Source organism: Anabrus simplex, chromosome 1 (assembly GCF_040414725.1).
Source record: "Anabrus simplex isolate iqAnaSimp1 chromosome 1, ASM4041472v1, whole genome shotgun sequence".
NCBI lineage: Eukaryota > Metazoa > Arthropoda > Insecta > Orthoptera > Tettigoniidae > Anabrus > Anabrus simplex.
The window spans coordinates 858,158,074-858,176,777 of NC_090265.1; the positions used below are offsets into that span (position 1 = coordinate 858,158,074).

Here is an 18,704-nt window from a genome sequence, read left to right on the forward strand (position 1 = left end):
GCGATAGCTGATTGCGCCGGCTCAGTGTTCGAAGCATACACACCCTAGCTGAGAACAAAGAGACTTTCCCATGATTTAAGAGGAACTGAGTAAAATAGCCCAATCCTTGGAGATAGTGACTATCGGCAGCTATTATACGTTCAAGTTCTCATTAGGGATTTTATCCTTTACTCCTGACAACTAATGAGGTAATACGTTACAGAAACATAGATATCAATATCAAATCCAGTACTAAATAATTACATCTACAGAAGCACACTACAGCAACAATAGTAATACATGTAATTTAGATGGTTTTCAGTAACGAAGGATATCATTAGTCCCAAAACTAAATTAACAAATCGCTGGAGCAACTTACTAAACACACAATACTAGTCTAGACGCAGCTCTAATACACACTTTTTATTTAGTTGTTGTCAGATTATTATACTACAGTGATATCTTGTAAATTCATAATCCACTTGTGTTTAAATATCAAAAATATTAAAATATTAAAAGGTAATAAAGTAAGGGAAAGAGTATGATAAGGTGTATCGCGTGGCTATTTAAGTCTGTAACAGCTCCCGCAATACAGTCTGCTGATAAGGCCGTCTGTCGTCTGATACTTCGTGTAAGTATAGTTAAGGATGGTTAAGTGTTGTGTGGGGAAGATTTGAAACACACAGTTGAAACGCCCAGTCCCGAGTCATAGAAACTAACCGCTCGCGGTTATAATCTCAAAGCCCGGCCTGAGTTCCAACCACAGACCTATCGGACTAAAGTCCAGTATGCCATCACTCAATTACAGAGCCGGGCAATAGTAACTGAATGGAAAGTCATTGGGTTTACGATTGGGCTAGAGGGGCAATTCGTAAGGAGACGCTGAACTTCTCAAGAATAAACAAAATCCCGGACACCATTATCCAGACCACGGCGGACGCTGCGTTGAAAAATTCGTTGGCGATTGTTAGACACCAGTATTTTGACTTGAAGTACCATGTATTAAAATTTCTTTTTCAAATAAAATCTGAAAGAGACAGTCCATCTGATGGTTGGAAATCTTAATCTTGAGTTATGACTTAAGCCCTGCTTAATCCAAACATCGTATAAAATAAATATTGCTCATATGAACTGACTAGGAAGGTGATCTTTTTATTCCCTAATAGGGGAGGCTATCAGGTGGATTATCCCTCTCTTACCAATTTGCTAGCAGATAATGGTTTGATCCGTGGAAAGAATCAGAAAATGCAACCTCGTCCCGTATGTTTCCTAGATGGGTGTTTGCTCGGCGTGCATTGTTTTGAGGTTGGTTATTTCATAGAGAATCTCCTCAATATTTTTAATCAGTTAGGAAGTACCTTCCGATGTGTTGTTTTTCTCATAATCTTTCTCGTACATAGATTATTGTAGGTAGTAAAAACAGCCTGCTAAAGAAACCTGTTTCTCCTGTTTAGGTCATTCATAGCCAGTTCGGAGAATGGATAATGTTTCTGCCACACCACAATTCTCTCATATGCCGGCAGAAGTAAGAAGGACATAAAATTCAGACGATCACAATCAATGGAGAGATTTCTTAAGAATAGAAATTTGCTCACTTCGACCATTGATATAGGAATGTTTCTAAGGACTTTCGTCTGAAGCGTGGCACTGTATGGAAGTCAAACATGGACCATAACCAGCTCAGAACGAAGGAGAATTGAATTTTTGAAATGTTGTGATACAGAAGAATGCTGAAAGTGAGATGGATAGATCGAATCACGAATGAAGAGACAATGAATCGAATTGGTGAAAGAAGACCGATTCGGCTAAATTTGACGAAAAGAAGAGAGAGAATGATAGGACACATCTTAAGAAACCCAGAACTGGTTCAGCTGGTTTTTATGATGATAATGATGATGCTTGTTGTTTAAAAGGGCCTAACATCTAGGTCATCGACCCCTAATGGTACGAAATGAGACGAAAAGTAATGTCAATTTAAAAGTCCAAAATCCTCCACTGACCAGAATTCAAAACGTGAGGACGCAGAATGAATGGATGGATACGAATTTAAAACAATCAGTGGACCCGACCCGCAATGTGTTAAACAACAGTATTACTGACCAAGGGACTGCTTCTAAAGCACAATACTGAATCGATGATGCCTGTAGACTAAAGGGGTCCAAAATCCAGGTCATAGGCCCCTCATAAACTCATCGCTAGAAACGTAGAACCATGATATTTGTCATGTTGCGGTACTAATCAAAAGTAGCGTAGACTCGCGATATTCCACACATTATGATACTACTCATAGGTAATGTAATACGCACATGCAACACAGACCTATGGCGTTTCTCTCATTGCGGCGCCAATTACAGGCAACGTTAACCTACGGTGTTCCGCACATAAGTGTACTAACCACAGGGACTCGTACTATCCCATGGTGTTTCTCACATAGTGTGTACTAATCATAGCAAGACTCACCCATGGCGTCGCTCATATAGTGGTACTAATCACAGGGACTGAAAAACCCAGCCAGAAGCACACACTATCGCTATTAATCACAAACCTATTGTGTACCTAAGTGGTACTACGCGCAAGTAAAAACGACCCATTGTGTTCCCTGCGTGATGGTACTAATTACAAGTAGTCTCATGGTTCTAATTCGATCATCACCTGGTCGCCCCTTTTAGTCGCCTCTTACGACAGGCAGGGGATACCGGGGGTGTATTCTTCGCCTGCGTCCCCCACCCACAGGGGGTCAGTTGGTTTTTGAGGAAGTGTAGGCGGTAATAATGGTAGGAGCAGACCAAGGTATGAATATAACAAGCAGATTAGAGCAGATGTAAGATGCAACAGTTACGTAGAAATGAAACGGTTAGCACAGAATAGGCTGACATGTAGAGCTGCATCAAACCAGTCTATGGACTGACGACTCAAACAACAACCGGATAGTGAGCGATTATAATCTTACGATCACCATCAGGCCATCACTCTCTCCTTTACTTTATTCGTATAATTAAATATATCTGGTTGAATTTAATATGCCGGCCCCGTGGTGTAGGGGTAGCGTGCCTGCCTCTTACCCGGAGGCCCCGGGTTCGATTCTCGGCCAGGTCAGGGATTTTTACCTGGACCTGAGGGCTGGTTCGAGGTCCACTCAGCCTACGTGATTAGAATTGAGGAGCTATCGGACGGTGAGATAGCGACCCCGGTCTAGAAAACCAAGAATAACGGCCGAGAGGATTCGTCGTGCTAACCACACGACACCTCGTAATCTGCAGGCCTTCGGGCTGAGCGGCGGTCGCTTGGTAGGCCAAGGCCCTTCAAGGGCTGTAGTGCCATGGGGTTTGGTTTGGTTTGGTTTGGTTTGAATTGAATATTCCTCACAGTGATCCCATTTGGTGCTATTTACAGCACAGAGTACATGGCTCCGCCGGACGATGCATGGGGCGCTCAGCTCGACAACGGCTCCTGGACGGGTATCATAGGCGTAGTGCAGAGAGGTGAAGCCGACGTCGCTCTCAGTGGCTATACCATCATGGCGGAACGCGCACAATCTATCGACTTCTCGCAGCCATTATTAAGTTCCAGGTACAGTAATTGACATTTCTATACGAGTCATTAAGTGTAAATTGCGTAATGCGTTTTTAATTCTTGTCTTTGTTTACGAAAAACAAATGTATATCTCCCTGCATTTAGGAAGACTAATCGAATTCGGTGGAATTCGGCAATTTTAATTTCCAGGTGTCAAGTGAAAATGTTTTATGAACAATAAGGTTCATTCACTGGTATTCGTTAAAATACAGAATGGTTGGTATTGACCGAGCAAACTCGCCAAGAAGAAAAATGAGTACAGAATGTAAAACCCCATCTTAACTTACTTAATTTTGATCGGAAGGAGCAAAGGTTGATTGTACGCAGGGCATGAAATCAGAAAGAAATGGTGTGTGTGTCTGGGAGTGGGGGGGGGGGAGGAAGGATCATAGGACTTAACTATTAGTGCTTATTTCAGACAGTACCAGGCGGGGGAGGGGATATATAATGTTCCTGTAAGTAAATTACCCCTACCCCAGAAAAAGTGTAATTTTGTTTCTTAATTATTTTGTTATAACAAGAATGATAAATATTGGAAAGTTGATCCCGGGTTACAGATGGACTTGCCAGAGTGAAACATGAACAAGAGGCTGCGTAGCTTTATTGCTCAAAGTCTGGCAGTCATTCTACTATTTCTATATTACGTGTATTATTGTTGATGTTTTTATGAAAATGAAAATGAAAACCTACAACCTGTTTGTCCAGTCTTTGACCGAGTCAGGGATGTAACGAATGAACCATATTATTATAGTATTACGATGGGGTCGCCACTCCCAGGGTGATTATTAATGACTGATACATGCTATGAGATGATATTGGAGAGTGTTGCTGGAATGAAAGATGACAGGGAAAACCGGAGTACCCGGAGAAAAACCTGTCCCGCCTCCGCTTTGTCCAGCACAAATCTCACATGGAGAGACCGGGATTTGAACCACGGTATCAAGCGGTGAGAGAACGACGCGCTGCCGTCTGAGCCACGGAGGCTCTTTTTATGAAAATATGCACAGTAATAAACATTAAATTTCAGTAATATATGTGTTCTACATTTTCCTCATTATTTTATAATGAAAGAATCCCTCCGGGCAATTTTAGTGGGGAGGAACCTATGAGGTAAAATCGTCGGTGGGGGGGACTCCCTTCCCCCGCGATTTCACACCCTGATTGTACGTCCAAAGTCACCTCAATTAAGAATAAACGACAGATGGGTTGGAGATGCAATAGAGGAGAAAATGGAGTCATAATGAAGACTTCTGTGCCTTTGGTGGTTTTTAGACACCGAATTCTTCAAGACCCCATTTGAACAAAACTGAGAATATAGAGATAGCATGTAACTTTCTGTGTTATTTATGGATTTGTCTGTTATTTTCCAGCCAACTTCTATATACTAAAAAGAGTTCCCTCAGTTAAGGATTTCCACAGTGGACACAGCAAAATGAAAGATTCAATTTATTATTTCGGCTTACAGTGATAATTGCTTGATTACATTCTTTTATTTAATTAAAATACAATAATAATAACCAGTAAAATGATTTCTCAGTAATTAAATTTAACCTTTTCAATCTATCGGTGATGAAGTTAGCAATTCTCGAAGGCTAAATTAAATTACTTCAAAAATGTACAATTAATCGCGGAGAAGTCACTCGAACCGCTGACATTAATGCTACCAATTTAATGTCTCTCAATCATGTCCTTATAGTAAGGTACAGTCGGCTCCCTACATTTTCACAAGCTCTAGCCCCTTACCCCCAACACTCGCCTTAGCTCTCCTCCCTATTACTGTCCTTTATATTGTATGGATAAATTAACCACACCAGGCACATATTCGCTCACCTAGTACCTCAAGGCATTCCAGCTGCCCGTATAAGTTACCATTCACGATATGTATTGAAACTATCAGCAACGTTATTCGCCCAGGAATCGTGGCTGTCAGATTAGCGGCAAATATAATTGCTGTCATTACTCCTTACCCTTCTTGGGTATACTGCTCCTTCCCTAGTCCTCTCAACACTATCTACCCTTCTTACCGGATAGATACAATTTAATTTAGTTTAATAAAATCAGAAACAGCTGTAGCAATTATTCAATCATATAGCAAAGCAAAGTCATCTCCGTACAGGCCAAGAAGGCCCTTGGGGGATGGAAGGTAAAGGCTTCCACTACCTCGGCACTTAATGGGGTAGAGTGGTTAGCTCTACGCCCGGCCACCTTTGCTCCCAGGAATTAACCTGGTACTCATTTTGGGTGTAGGATGAGTGAATCTCAGGACCATATGCACCTCCGGAAGTGGAAATCTCGTTTCTTAAATTTCCAACTTTCTGACGGGGAATCCAACCCAGTCCTTCCAGATGAACCGAGCACGCCTCTACCGCCTCGGACAGGCAGACCCTCATTCAATCATATATATACACCCTATATTGTAGAGAAGTAAACTATGGTAACACATTCAAATCACCCTTATCACCTAGTCAACCCTTTACGCTCTTTATCACATCTCTTTCTTATTGAACCCTTTAAGGTCAAGGTCATGGGTTCATAATGAACACCTTATACGACGATTCATAATGATTTACTGTCACTTACAAAGTTCATTTCTAAAGAGATTTAGGGAAAGGTCAAATAAACTCCATTTATATTCTCAGTATTTATAGAGTTTCACCCATTTCAAATTTGTTTGTAAATGATCTTATTAAATTGTTAAATAGCGAAATAAAGGAAGAAGTGAAAAATGCATTTTCCAGAAAAAGAATTCTTCAATTACGGAATTTGAAATTATTTTGAACGATCTTACTGCAAAGCACAGTCACCTTTTATCGTAAGGTAGAGACAAAAAAATGTGGAACTTTACGGCAATTTCGAAAGCTTTTTGTAGACTCAATAAGACAGTACAATTTCATGCAAATTTCTGTAACATACAACAATTGTTCAATGAATGACAAATTGACAAACAGAGCATTTTTTAACCTTTATGGTCCAGAATTTCGATATATTGTAATTAATGCCATGTAACACTAGCATTTTGAAAATACAATGTAAGGTTATAAAAGAAATATTAATATTAAATTAACCAGTAATATTTATATACATAAGTACAATAGAAATTATTACAAGGGAATTCATCATAAACACAGCAGTTCAACCTGATACGGATTGAATAATATTGTAGATAGTATTATTATTGATTACCCAAGTACAAACAATATTTTACACATGGTATATCAGGGATATAGATAACAAAACTAGATAAATATATAAAATAACAACTAAAAATTAAAACTGGGACGATTTATAAATAAAATGGAGAAATTTAGCAAACGCATTATAACAGCAACGTTTACGTAAGAAAGCATTAAAAGGTGCTTGATATTGTACTCGTATATCACGCAAATTTAAGTGCATTTCCAATTCATATTATCTGCGCACCTTTTCTGGATAGATTTACACCCTAGTGCTGAATTGGTCGACCTCGGCAATCTTCGAGATTCGTACTGGCAACCTTTGAAACACAAACTATGAATCGCTTATGCATCGCTGTGCGACATCTGGCGTACCCTTTACGTACTAGTACTGTTGTTATTTACGCAGCAAAGCCAAACTATAGAATTCACTCTAGGAATAAGATTCGCATCGAGAAATGTTATATAATGTTATATAATGTGTGTGTGACACAGTTGTTGGCTTAAGATAACAAAGGTTTAGCAAATTGATATCGATCGATCATATTATCGATTCAATTCTGATTTCATTTCCATTCAGTTGGCAGTACTACTGGAACCGGAATTGCTCCCTCCTTACTCCTCAAACCCGTACACAAATCTATCGATAAAAAGTGTGCAGATAATATGTACTTCTTTCAAACGTGGGACAGTCAAATAAAAGATGATAAACAGTTTGTGGCATTTCACAGATACAAGTGTAGGGCTTCTGGATATTGAACCTCTCGAAATATGATCCAAATTTTCTATGCCCTAAAATAAACTGTGTTAAAATATGGTAATGTGTCAATCTACTTTCCAGTCAATCCTGAATCTTAGGAAAGAACAAGTTCCTTGTAAGCTGGCATCTTGAACTAGTTATCCATAGATTATTCCATATATTCTCCGTATATGTTTTCAACTAATTCTTGACAAATGGCATAGGGCACTTGTTAATATTAACAGAGAGTCCGGGGTGGTTGCAGCTTCTTTGGCAAGTTCATCAAGTCTCTCGTTCCCTTCCGTGCCGTTATGACTTCGTACCCATTTCATGCAGATATGCTTGTTGTAGTCTAATACATGTGATCGTATATTAACAGCCATCGTATGCAAATTATATTGCATTCAAAGCAGCCCGAAAATCGCCCTATATACGTGCATTACAATTATGAATCTTAATCCATTCAATTGCCTGTTGTATAGCACAAAGTCCTGCTCGAAATATTGAACATTCTGAAGGCAATCCGAATTTTTTAGCATCAGTCTCGATGTTATCCTTTAAAACCACAAAAGCACACCCCACAAGCCAACTACCGTCTTCCTAAATATGTACCTGTAATTTTAAAATGTGAAAAGAATTAAAACGAAAGTTCAGATTAAAATAATACGCCGATATTGTTAATAGTGAGTGTTTACTGCAATAAGCTATAGAACTGTAAATTAAGTTGTTTCTGTGATTTTACCAATGATCAGCTTTTGTAAATGAGGTGAACTGATGTTTCTATGTATGCTGAGTAGTCAGATGTATATTGCTCCCTTCAGTGCACGTAGGGATTTATATTTTATGTAGAATAAGAAACTAAGAAACCAGCATCGTGAAATTTTTGTAGTTGAACAATGACTTTAAGAATGTCTGTACGAAGCAATTCGCCAAAGCAGCTTCATCATGAGAATAATCTAAAGAGAAATTTATTCTTGTAATATTTATTCTTTCTTTCTATTCGCTTGTATTACACTGAAAATGGGAACATATAGCTTTTATACAAATACAGAGCATTTTCATACTTAACATCACTAATCAGCGGAATGTTTTTTTCAGTGATTACGCATTCGTGCAGCCTGCGGGGGCCCTGGGTGTCGGTTGGAGGTCGTTCCTGGCCCCTTTTCATCCCTACCTGTGGTTCGTATTGGCTGGTATAATCCCCATTGCCGCCGTCTTCCTCCAGTTACTCCTCAATTTAGGACAGCGTTATGGTGGAAATCAGAAACGATATTCGCTTCTAGGGTGCCTTCACCTCGTCTTCACCATCTTCTGTATGCAAGGTGAGTTTATAATAACTTAGTTCAGTCAGTGTACTTCTAGTTGCTTCTTGTTCTGTAGACAGTGTGTGATTTTGCCAACAGAGTCGATTGGTTACTGTCCTTCTGTTTCTAAAAGAGAGTTGGATCTCGGTTGATGTCAGTGGCATTTGAGTCTTTAAAAGCGACAACTCTATGTTGTTTACTTCCAGTACGTTCAAGAACTCGTGAAAGATAGAATCTGGATATGGTGGCATCTCCAAAAATCTACTGTAATCGAAAGGATGTTAACAATATAATTAATTAACTATATGCGATACCTAAAAAGTCCTACTCCTTGGCTGAAAGGTCAGCGTTAAGGCCTTCGGTTCAGAGGTTCGATTCTCGGTGGAGTCAGGGATTTTGATCACGTCTGTTTAATCTGGCTCGGGGACTGGGTGTTCGTGTTTGTCGCAATTCATATTCAGACAATACACCACACTACCAACCACCACAGAAACACACAATATTAATTTCATCCCTCCACATAGGGTTGGGTCAGGATGGGCATCCGGTGTAAAACAGGCCCAACTTCACATGTGCTACTCAATCACACCCGCGACCCCACAGCTGTGGGAAAAGTGGTAAAAGAAGATGTGATATTTAAAAAAATATAATGGCATTCTTCACATGTTCATTTTTACTGAGGTACTTTCTCCCTTCCTACCATCATAAGGAGTACATCGCGTCATTCATTTCTTCTTATTAATCCCTCTGGTGAGGTTGATGTCAGGAAGGACATCTGGTCGTAAAAATTTGGTGCGAAGATTCTTCTCAATTCATACTCGACCTAGCAGAGAAACAGGACAAGGGTTGGACACACACTTTACCTCTCACTCACAGTGAACATTATTGTTATTGTTAGTACAACTCTTCATTTCAGGTCACTATGTTCCAGCACGATCACAGCCGTATCTTATCTTCCATTGGATGTTGTACCTGACCGCCATTGTGATAACTACAGCCTACTCCTCGTCTCTGGTGGCCTTCCTCTCTGTTCAGAGGTTATCACTGCCCTTCACTACATTCGAAGAGTTGCTGCAGAGCTCCTACCAGCTGGGAGTCCTAGCACAGGGATCCCATTTTACCTTCTTCCAGGTAATGTATTGTCGTCTACACGAAAATACTTGGTAGAAAATTTAAACTACAGCTTTTGGAAAATTTCGTTCTTGGTCTTCCGATTAATGAACTCATAAGGATACCTATTCCAAATAAATCCGGTGCTGACAAAGGTGAAAACTACCGCAACATTACTTTAGTATTGCACCCGCTCAAACCCTAAGTCCCAACGAGCATTTATCTTACGGGTGTTACGATTCGAATCTCACGCAAATAATAAACAACCACAAAAAAGTATGAATATACGGAATCTCCAATTAAATATATGGGCGCCATCTAAATAGTTATACAGGGTTGAACGGGGCACTCAAATTATTAACTTTAAGGCTCATCATAAAAACCAAACAAAAATACATTAAAACAGATCAATAGGAAAAATTGGATGGTCCGTCCTAGGAAAAGGGACGGATATTTTAAACGGTCACCAAGGGTTTACTATTCTACAAGAACAAGAACAAGAAATTGGAACTGTTTCCTTCCAAATACTTAGGAGCATTTTATTTAAAGAACTGGAACATACACAAAATTTGTTAATCCTTATTTGCCCCATATTTGGCAAATAATTCCTAAAATTTTACATAAATAGTTTTGGCACTGTAAATTCATATTTGCCTATTATTTGGCAAATCATTCCTGAAATGTTACATACATACATTTGACACTGTATACCACCCATCCACTTGGATGGTTGAACCGTTGATTGCCGAGGATTGAAACCACGACCCTCGTGATAATACCACGACAACATGTAGTCGAGACCCTTACCTGTTAGAAAGGTGAGCGCGAGCACATAATATGCCGTCGCCTTCACTTTTCCCGAGGTGAGACTAACCCGGGATTATACAATACCATCCCGGGTTCCTGCCCAAGATATGCTACTGTTAGCGGAAGGAAAACGACAAAGGGACTCTAACCTAAACGTCCAGATGTAGGGATATTCCATCGCATTTATCATCATAAACTTAGCTTACTATTTACAACATCTTGACATAATTACATCATTTCGCCAGCTGACTTCCCTATTCTCTGTCAACATCATCATCCGAATTAATCCATAATAAAATTATTATCATTAGTGGAGATCATCATTATCGTAACATTTATTCATCCTATTTTAATATTTTAATTTCATCTTCACCATTATTATTATTATGCTCCGAAATAAGAGTAATATCGTAAATTTTTCTTCTTATGCTTCTTCAAATTCTTATTATGATAAATTAATTTCACTTGTTACACGGCAGTTAACTATTATTATATTTAATGCATAATAATTTACGGTTACGGTCTTGTTTGGCAGTAAGCGATCAGTTAAAACACGATTTACTTGGAATATTATTATTATTAATTTGAAATGTTAATTTCCAATCTTCAGAATTTAGTCACATATCTTAAATTCCATTTGAACAACCAAGATCCGATTTCATATCCGTCCGGTCACAATAACGGTAGTTGAACCGCAACCTTACTTCATTTCGTACTGTCGTTAATTTATGGGACACCATGTTATCCCAAGACAAATCTCAAATCCCATGGCACCTTGCGGCTGGGAATCTCCATCCAGTCCCTGCGAGTGCTAACTTATTCTTTCCTTCTCATTTGAAATCCATTTATTCCACTGGAACTCTTCAAAACATTTTATTCATTAATCCTCGGTGCGCGGACTCTTCTGCCACTCATAACACCGGAATCGACATATAACATCGACGTAGGCCTCGAGATTCATCTATTTCTTCATTAACATCAGTACGACTTAATTTTATCTCATGCCGGATTTTTGTTCCCCCTCGACTTCCAAAACAAAAAATGGGCTTAACCCACTCTGGGCCTTCAACATATTGTGGCCATTATATATAAGTGCCTCTATCGCTTCTAAACAAATTATTTTGATTATTATTGAGTTCAAAACATTAAATCAACAAATAATATTAAAATCCAGTTTACTGTCCAAATTAAAGGCTTCCACGTGTCCCATGGTATCTCCACATTTAACTTTAACTTGCAGTCATTTATAAAATCAGGCCCGTGCCTTATTCACAAAGCAGTATTATTAAGCAATCATTTGGACATAACCCGTCCATTTTTCACTCCGGAAATTCTAATGATTATTCTATTTGACATCCACTGGCGAAACGTCACGACACACATAAGCATTGATTTTTACATACAAAATCGGGCTTCAATCCAGTCCCACAATATTGAAATTCAGTGGCAAACCTGTACCTCTGGATAAACTTACAACATGCCTTAATATCTATACAATTTTCCAGAAACTGGCCTAAATCAGACAAACATCTCTGGAGCACTTCTAAAATGAATCTTAATTTCTCTTTAAGTGAATCATGCTCCTTCATAATTAATAATGAACACATCAAGCACTTGAAAACACAAAACCAACCCTAATCTACTCTACTAAATTACACAAGAATAAAAAAAGTGCTTAATACAATTATTTACATAACAATTTGTTCCTTTGTCTATCTGAATTATACGACCCGTGAAGCGGCTTGCGTGACGTTCAAGTTACTATATTAAATGATATGATTTTCCCCCTCTAACACTAACAAATCTACATAAATAAATTGGGATTGCTACTTATCCCTGCCTGTTGTTGGCTATGCCGGACGAAGAGCCTCATGGCCCTTTCCGGCTTAGCCCTGCATCCTGGTAGCTTTCATGTCAGCTTGAAATAGTAATCCAGTGCGCTTTAGAAATTCACAAATATGTTTTACTTATTAAATATTTAATATTTTGACAATTTACACTCAGAGCTATTTTAAATAACAATTAACACTTCTGGCCTTCTATCTGACCCGACTAATTTACACATTCATTATTCGTTCCTCCCGGCACTTTAGGAACCGGTGATATATCGCGATCACCTTATCGGTCCGGCACGCACTCGTTGTCCGAACGCGGCACTTCCGTAATGTCAACGTCCGCAAGACAGACCAGATACTTCCCGTATCTGAAAGTCCACAGGAGAAACTTCATGGTTCCAGAATCACCTTTCATCGCTCCTAATGCAATAAATTTTGGTTTCACAGAGTGTTTTACACGTACTTACGTAGTGACGGTTCTAATAACTTTCACAGAGTGTGTACACGTACAAACATCGTGGTCGCTCGACCAAATTTTTACAAGTGCTATGGTTACACGTATTTGAACGTAGTAACTGCACGATGAACTTTTACCAAGTGTCATATCAGTTTCATGAACTGGTATTTATGTGAGTTTCATCCCCTCTCCGAGTTCACGAGAGGTCACGTTAGAGTGAGCAGTTCTAATTTCCCCATTTGACTATATGCAAACTTCTCGGTGGCTTGAACTTGAGGTCAACTGATGTATTATATGATTCTTGCCTCTATGTCAAATCTCAACTGATTTCGATCGCTGGTAATTATGATAATTAAGATTTTTTCTCCTGTATACTTGGCGGGCACATTCGCGCCATTTTCCACGTCCCTTGCCTTCAACCAATCAGCGAATAACGTCACTAATTTCTAAGAACTATGACAGTAAATCTTCATTAATTAATGACTTATAATATTGGTACATGTTTCTAAAATTTCAGTTTTCCTTTATAAATTTAATCCGCAAGCTTCAAACCCGTCTCCAACCTTGGATTTTCCATTAAGTCATTTCCGAGAATCTTGCATGACGTGCTCCCTTCGTTCAGTAGATCGGCTAGCCCTGGGCAATGTATTTCCTGGTTGGGTTTGGAAATATCCCTTCCTTTCTCTTTCCAATTTGGCAATAGTTCGGGGAATACTGATATTTTTCTGGCCATTGTGTTTCATAATCTCTAGTGGAGACAGAAGTCTGTGTAGGCTTCCTTCCGAACTGGCCGGTAGGCCTCCAATATATAATATCTGATATTCTGGCACAGTAAATATGAAATGTATTCGTTTAATTAATAATTCTAATTGAATGACGCAGCTGACAATCCACCAGAGTACATTATCTCATGCTTGCAAAATTTGAACACGTAGTCCATTATTTACAGAAGAATGGAAAGACATGTTGAAACCGAGTTGGGAGATAATCAATTTGGCTTCAGAAGAAATGTATGAACATGTGAAGAAATCCTGACTTTACGTCTGATCTTAGAGGATCGCATTCATTAAGGAAGATAAATCCACGTACATAGCGTTCGTAGATTTAGAAGAAGTATTCGAAAATGATTATTGGTCCAAGCTATTTGAGATTCTGAAGGTGATCGGTATCAGATACCAATAACGAAGAATTATCTACAATCTGTGCAAAAATCAGTCTGCAGTGGTAAGAATCGAGGGATTTGAAAAAAAACATCAATCCAGAAAGGAGTGAGGCAAGGCTGCAATATGCCCCCCTCCTTCTCAGTGTTTATATAGAACATTCAGTAAAGGAAATGAAAGAGGAATTTAGAATGGGTTTCAACATCCAAGGAAAAGAAATCAAAACCCTGAGATTTGCCGATGATATTGTTATTTTATCTGAGACTGCAGAAGTTCTGGAGAAATTGCTGAATGGTATGGACAGAGTCTTGAGAAAGTAGTACAAGATGAAAATAAATTAGTCCAAAACGAAAGTAATGGAGTGCAGTCGAACGAATTCAGGTGATGCAGGAAGTATTAGATTAGGAAGTGAAGATGAATACTGTTACTTCGGTAGTAAAATAACTAACGATGGCCGAAGTAAGGAGGGCATAAAATCTGTATTAGCACAAGCAAGGAAGACCTTTCTTAGGAAAAGATGTTTGTTCACTTTGAACATTGATATAGGAATTAGAAAAATGTTTTTGAGGACATTCGTCTGGAGCGTGGCATTGTATGGAAGTGAAACATGGACGATAACTAGCTCATAAAGAAAGAGAATAGAATCTTTTCAAATGCTCAAAGTCAGATGGATAGATAGAATCACGAATGAAGAGGTACTAAATCAAATTGATGAGAGGAGATCGATTTAACAAGAAGAAGGGATAGAATGATAGAACACATCTTAAGACACCCAGAACTTGTTGTGTTGGTTTTTGATGGAAGTGTAGGCTGTAAAAACGATAGAGGTAGACCAAGGTATGATTATGACAGCAGATTAGAACAGATGTAGGATGTGGTAGTTACATAGAAATTACAAGATTAGCACAGGATAGGAGGCATGGAGAGCTGCATCAACCCAGACTATGCACTAAGGACTCAAACAAACAACAACAACAACAACAACAATGTTATATATTAGTTCAGGCCTGTCCGGCTTCCTAGATGTCGCCGTAGTGACCGGTTTAGAGGACTCTTGGTCGAGTCGGGGATTTGAACTTCACACGGGTAATTCCTCTAGGTCTGTGATTGGGTGTTTATGTCCTTCTTAACACATATGTTGATTTATATACAGCACTTCGCAATACCAACTACCACGGGAACCCACACTGAGCTCGATAGCTGCAGTCGTTCAGGTGCGGTCAGTATCCAGTATTCGAGAGATAGTAGCTTCGACCCCTACTGTCGGCATCCCTGAATATGGCTTTCCATGGTTTCCCATTTTCACACCAAGCAAATGCTGGGGCTGTACCTTTAATTAAGGCCACGGCCACTTCCTTCCCACTCCTAGCCCTTTCCTGTCCCATCGTCGCCATAACACATATCATTGTCGATGCGACGTAAAGCAACTTGTAAAAAAAAACAGAAACCCACGGTAGTGATTTCATCCTTCCTCATAGGGTTGATGCCGAAAAATGAGCCAAATAAAATAAAACAAACACAAGTGCCGACTGAAAGAAATTGGGGAAAAGACTGGGAAGAAGAAAATGATAACATCGGATTAACACGATCCCTGTTGTCCATCCCCATTCACCACAGTAGGATGTATAACAACTCATTTGTACCGGGGACCATACGTTCCTGGAATTCCCTCCCGGCTGAAATTAGAGACATAAGCAACCTAAAGGTATTCAAAAGAATGTGTTGGAACTTTTATCTACAATCAGAAGAATTTACTCCAAGAAGTACCCTCAAATGTTAGATTAAGTCAAATGAATAAAATGTAAATGTAAGATTAGTAACATTGACAATTTTCGAGGTATAGTTTTAATAATAGTAAATACTATAAATTCATTTTAAAATGTTAAAAACAAATTATTAAATTACATTTCACGTTAATTTTAAATTATATTAAACTTATTTTTAATTTTAAGTAGTTATAATGTTCTGTTTACACAGGTGTACAATTATATCGTTTGGCATACTAGCAGGCTTCATAACCTGAGCCCCGCCATGTACATAAATAAATAAATAAATAAATAAACAAACAGTATATGTTGTATAAATCCCCAATATAAACATGCAACTATGTTGCAATACGTGAAAAATATGCATTTAAGCATGCACTTATTATCATGCTATTAAACTTGTATTAAATGCAAATGCAACATTCCTTTACTATACTCGCGCGATCCACACACATCAATACATAAAATCATGATCGTGAACAAACAACTGAATGAAAAACAAAAAATCATACTAATTACAGCTGCAGCTGTTCCACTTGCACAAACAATCCGTGCACAGTTTGTGGTACGTGTCAATCTATCAGTGTTCACTGTTTAAACAATATGCACACGTCTCCTAGACAAGACACGGCGTGTTAATTAATACCGATAAACATATTAGTAAGGTTGTGATAAAACCGCGTAAACAACAAAAAGTTGAAGAAACACACTTAAACACATACCTCTTTCATTTTACACTGCACACCCTACTTTTCCTGTTAATTTGATTTGCAGTATACATACAACTATTTCCCCAAGTTTTCTGGTAAAATATGTGGCGATTTTTTTTAAAAACTAGCTTCAGTGCAGACAAGAATCTCTCTACATCTACGGATGTGACAGGACAGTACTTGAATTCGGGAGCGAGTGTACGTGTTAAACATTCTAGGAGATCCAGACAAATATTTGTTTATAGCTAACATGATGTCGTATCCCGGATTTCGTTAAAGGTAATCACGATATATATATTTTTTTTTTTTGCAGACGGAGTCCAAGGTTTCTTGCGATACCTTCCAGTTCACGCTTCACGTTCTCCATAATTTCCACCGAATCACCAAGACGAAATCCACAAATTTCTAGCTTCCTGATTGATTCTTGTATGATTTGGAAGTGTGCCTTGATAAGTGCCAGTTCCCTTTGAACCGTTTCATTGCCAGAAGAGTTCACGGCATTAATTACTTTACATTTTCTTGAAGACTGCTTGTAAAACATGTTAAAATATGTGTAATACAAGTCGAAAACATGCGCAATAAATCCGAAATTTGAAATTTATCCACTAATCTCAAATATATGAATATATGCATTTACATGCACCATTAAACTTAACAATTCGTCCAATTTCACCTTCAAACGCACTTCCTTGTCGGTTTTGGAGATCTACATGTCGGCAAACAAATCCGATGTCTACTGAGCAATGTACGCAGGCATGTTCACTTCCCTAGGAATCATGATATGATTTAATTTCAGAAGTACTAATGCTGGACTGAGTGATTGACACTAGAGTGTTTGTCATAGGTTGCTGGATTCGATTCCTGCTCAGTATTGTGTTATTATATTATAACAGATAAATAAAGGGATAAAGAATGAGGTGCAGGTTAGAAATAATTAGGGTTAGGAATGGTTGTGGAAGTAAGGATAGATTAAAGGAACTAATAGAAAACTGAATTTATCGAAAAAGTCAGCTAAGCATAACATGATGACAAACATAATTAGCGGCCATACGCGTTTTAGTTAAAAATTGAAAGGGGGTGCATAGGTACTTTAAGGCAAAAACATGTTCTAGGAAGGACATTCTAGGGATCATTAATGACAAGAGGAGTGTATATGTGAGGACTTACAGAAGAATTCAGTCAGTAGTACGTAAATATAGTTGGATATAAGGATAATGTCCAGGTAGAGGGGGTTACTAATACTGGCCAAGTATTGAAGTTGATCTATGATAACACAGATATTTACAAAAAGACACAAAAGTTGAAAATTAGGAACGCAGCTGGGGTTGGTACGATTTCTGGGGATATTCCAAAGGCCATGTGATGGGATATATTTCCATATCTAAAATATTTATATATTCAATTAGCGTTTTCATGAAGAGCTATTACTAAATGTGTGGAGAGTTGCTATAGTAACAACTTTGGTCCTATGACTTTTTGTCGTATTCCTATAAATTACGTTAAATATAGTGTTCAACGCAGAGTGATAAAATAAAACGGACCGAGCTCGATAGCTGCGGTCGCTTAAGTGCGGCCAATATCCAGTAATCGGGAGATAGTGGGTTCGAACCCCACTGTCGGCAGCCCTGAAGATGGTTTTTTGTGGTTTCCCATTTTCATACCAGGCAAATGCTGGAGCTGTACCTTAATTAAGGCCACGGCCGCTTCCTTCCAACTCCTAGACCGTTCCTATCCCATCGTCGCCATAAGACCTATCTGTGTCGGCGCGACGTAAAGCCCCTAGCAAAAAAAAAAAAATTGATTTCATAGAAGGCAGTTCCAGTTTCGGAAAATGTATTCCAGTGAAGCTCAACTTGTGGCATTCCTGCGAGGTACAACAGATATTTTAGATCCGGGAAGTCAAATGGACTGTGTCGTTATTGATCTACCCAAGCCTTCTGATAGCGTAGGCTTGGATCAAGGAAGAATCCTTATGAAAATGAAGGATGTTGAACTAGACAAAAGAGTGGCTGAATGGGTGGCTATATTTCTAGAAAATAGAACTTACAGAATTAGATTAGGTGAAGAATTATCTGATCCTGTAACTATTAA

At 38.7% G+C, this 18,704-nt stretch overlaps 1 protein-coding gene across 1 annotated transcript in view; it reads left to right on the top strand.

Moving 5' to 3' along the window:
* Positions 1 to 8,688: 8,688 nt before the first annotated feature.
* LOC136857278 (glutamate receptor ionotropic, kainate glr-3) overlaps positions 8,689 to 18,704 on the top strand; it is a 43,264-nt gene continuing 33,248 nt past the window's right edge. The window contains exons 1-2 of the mRNA XM_067135810.2: positions 8,689 to 8,786; positions 9,685 to 9,899. Of these exons, the coding sequence (XP_066991911.2) occupies positions 8,780 to 8,786; positions 9,685 to 9,899 (222 nt within the window). The 5' untranslated portion in view covers positions 8,689 to 8,779. The remainder of the gene's footprint in view (positions 8,787 to 9,684; positions 9,900 to 18,704) is intronic.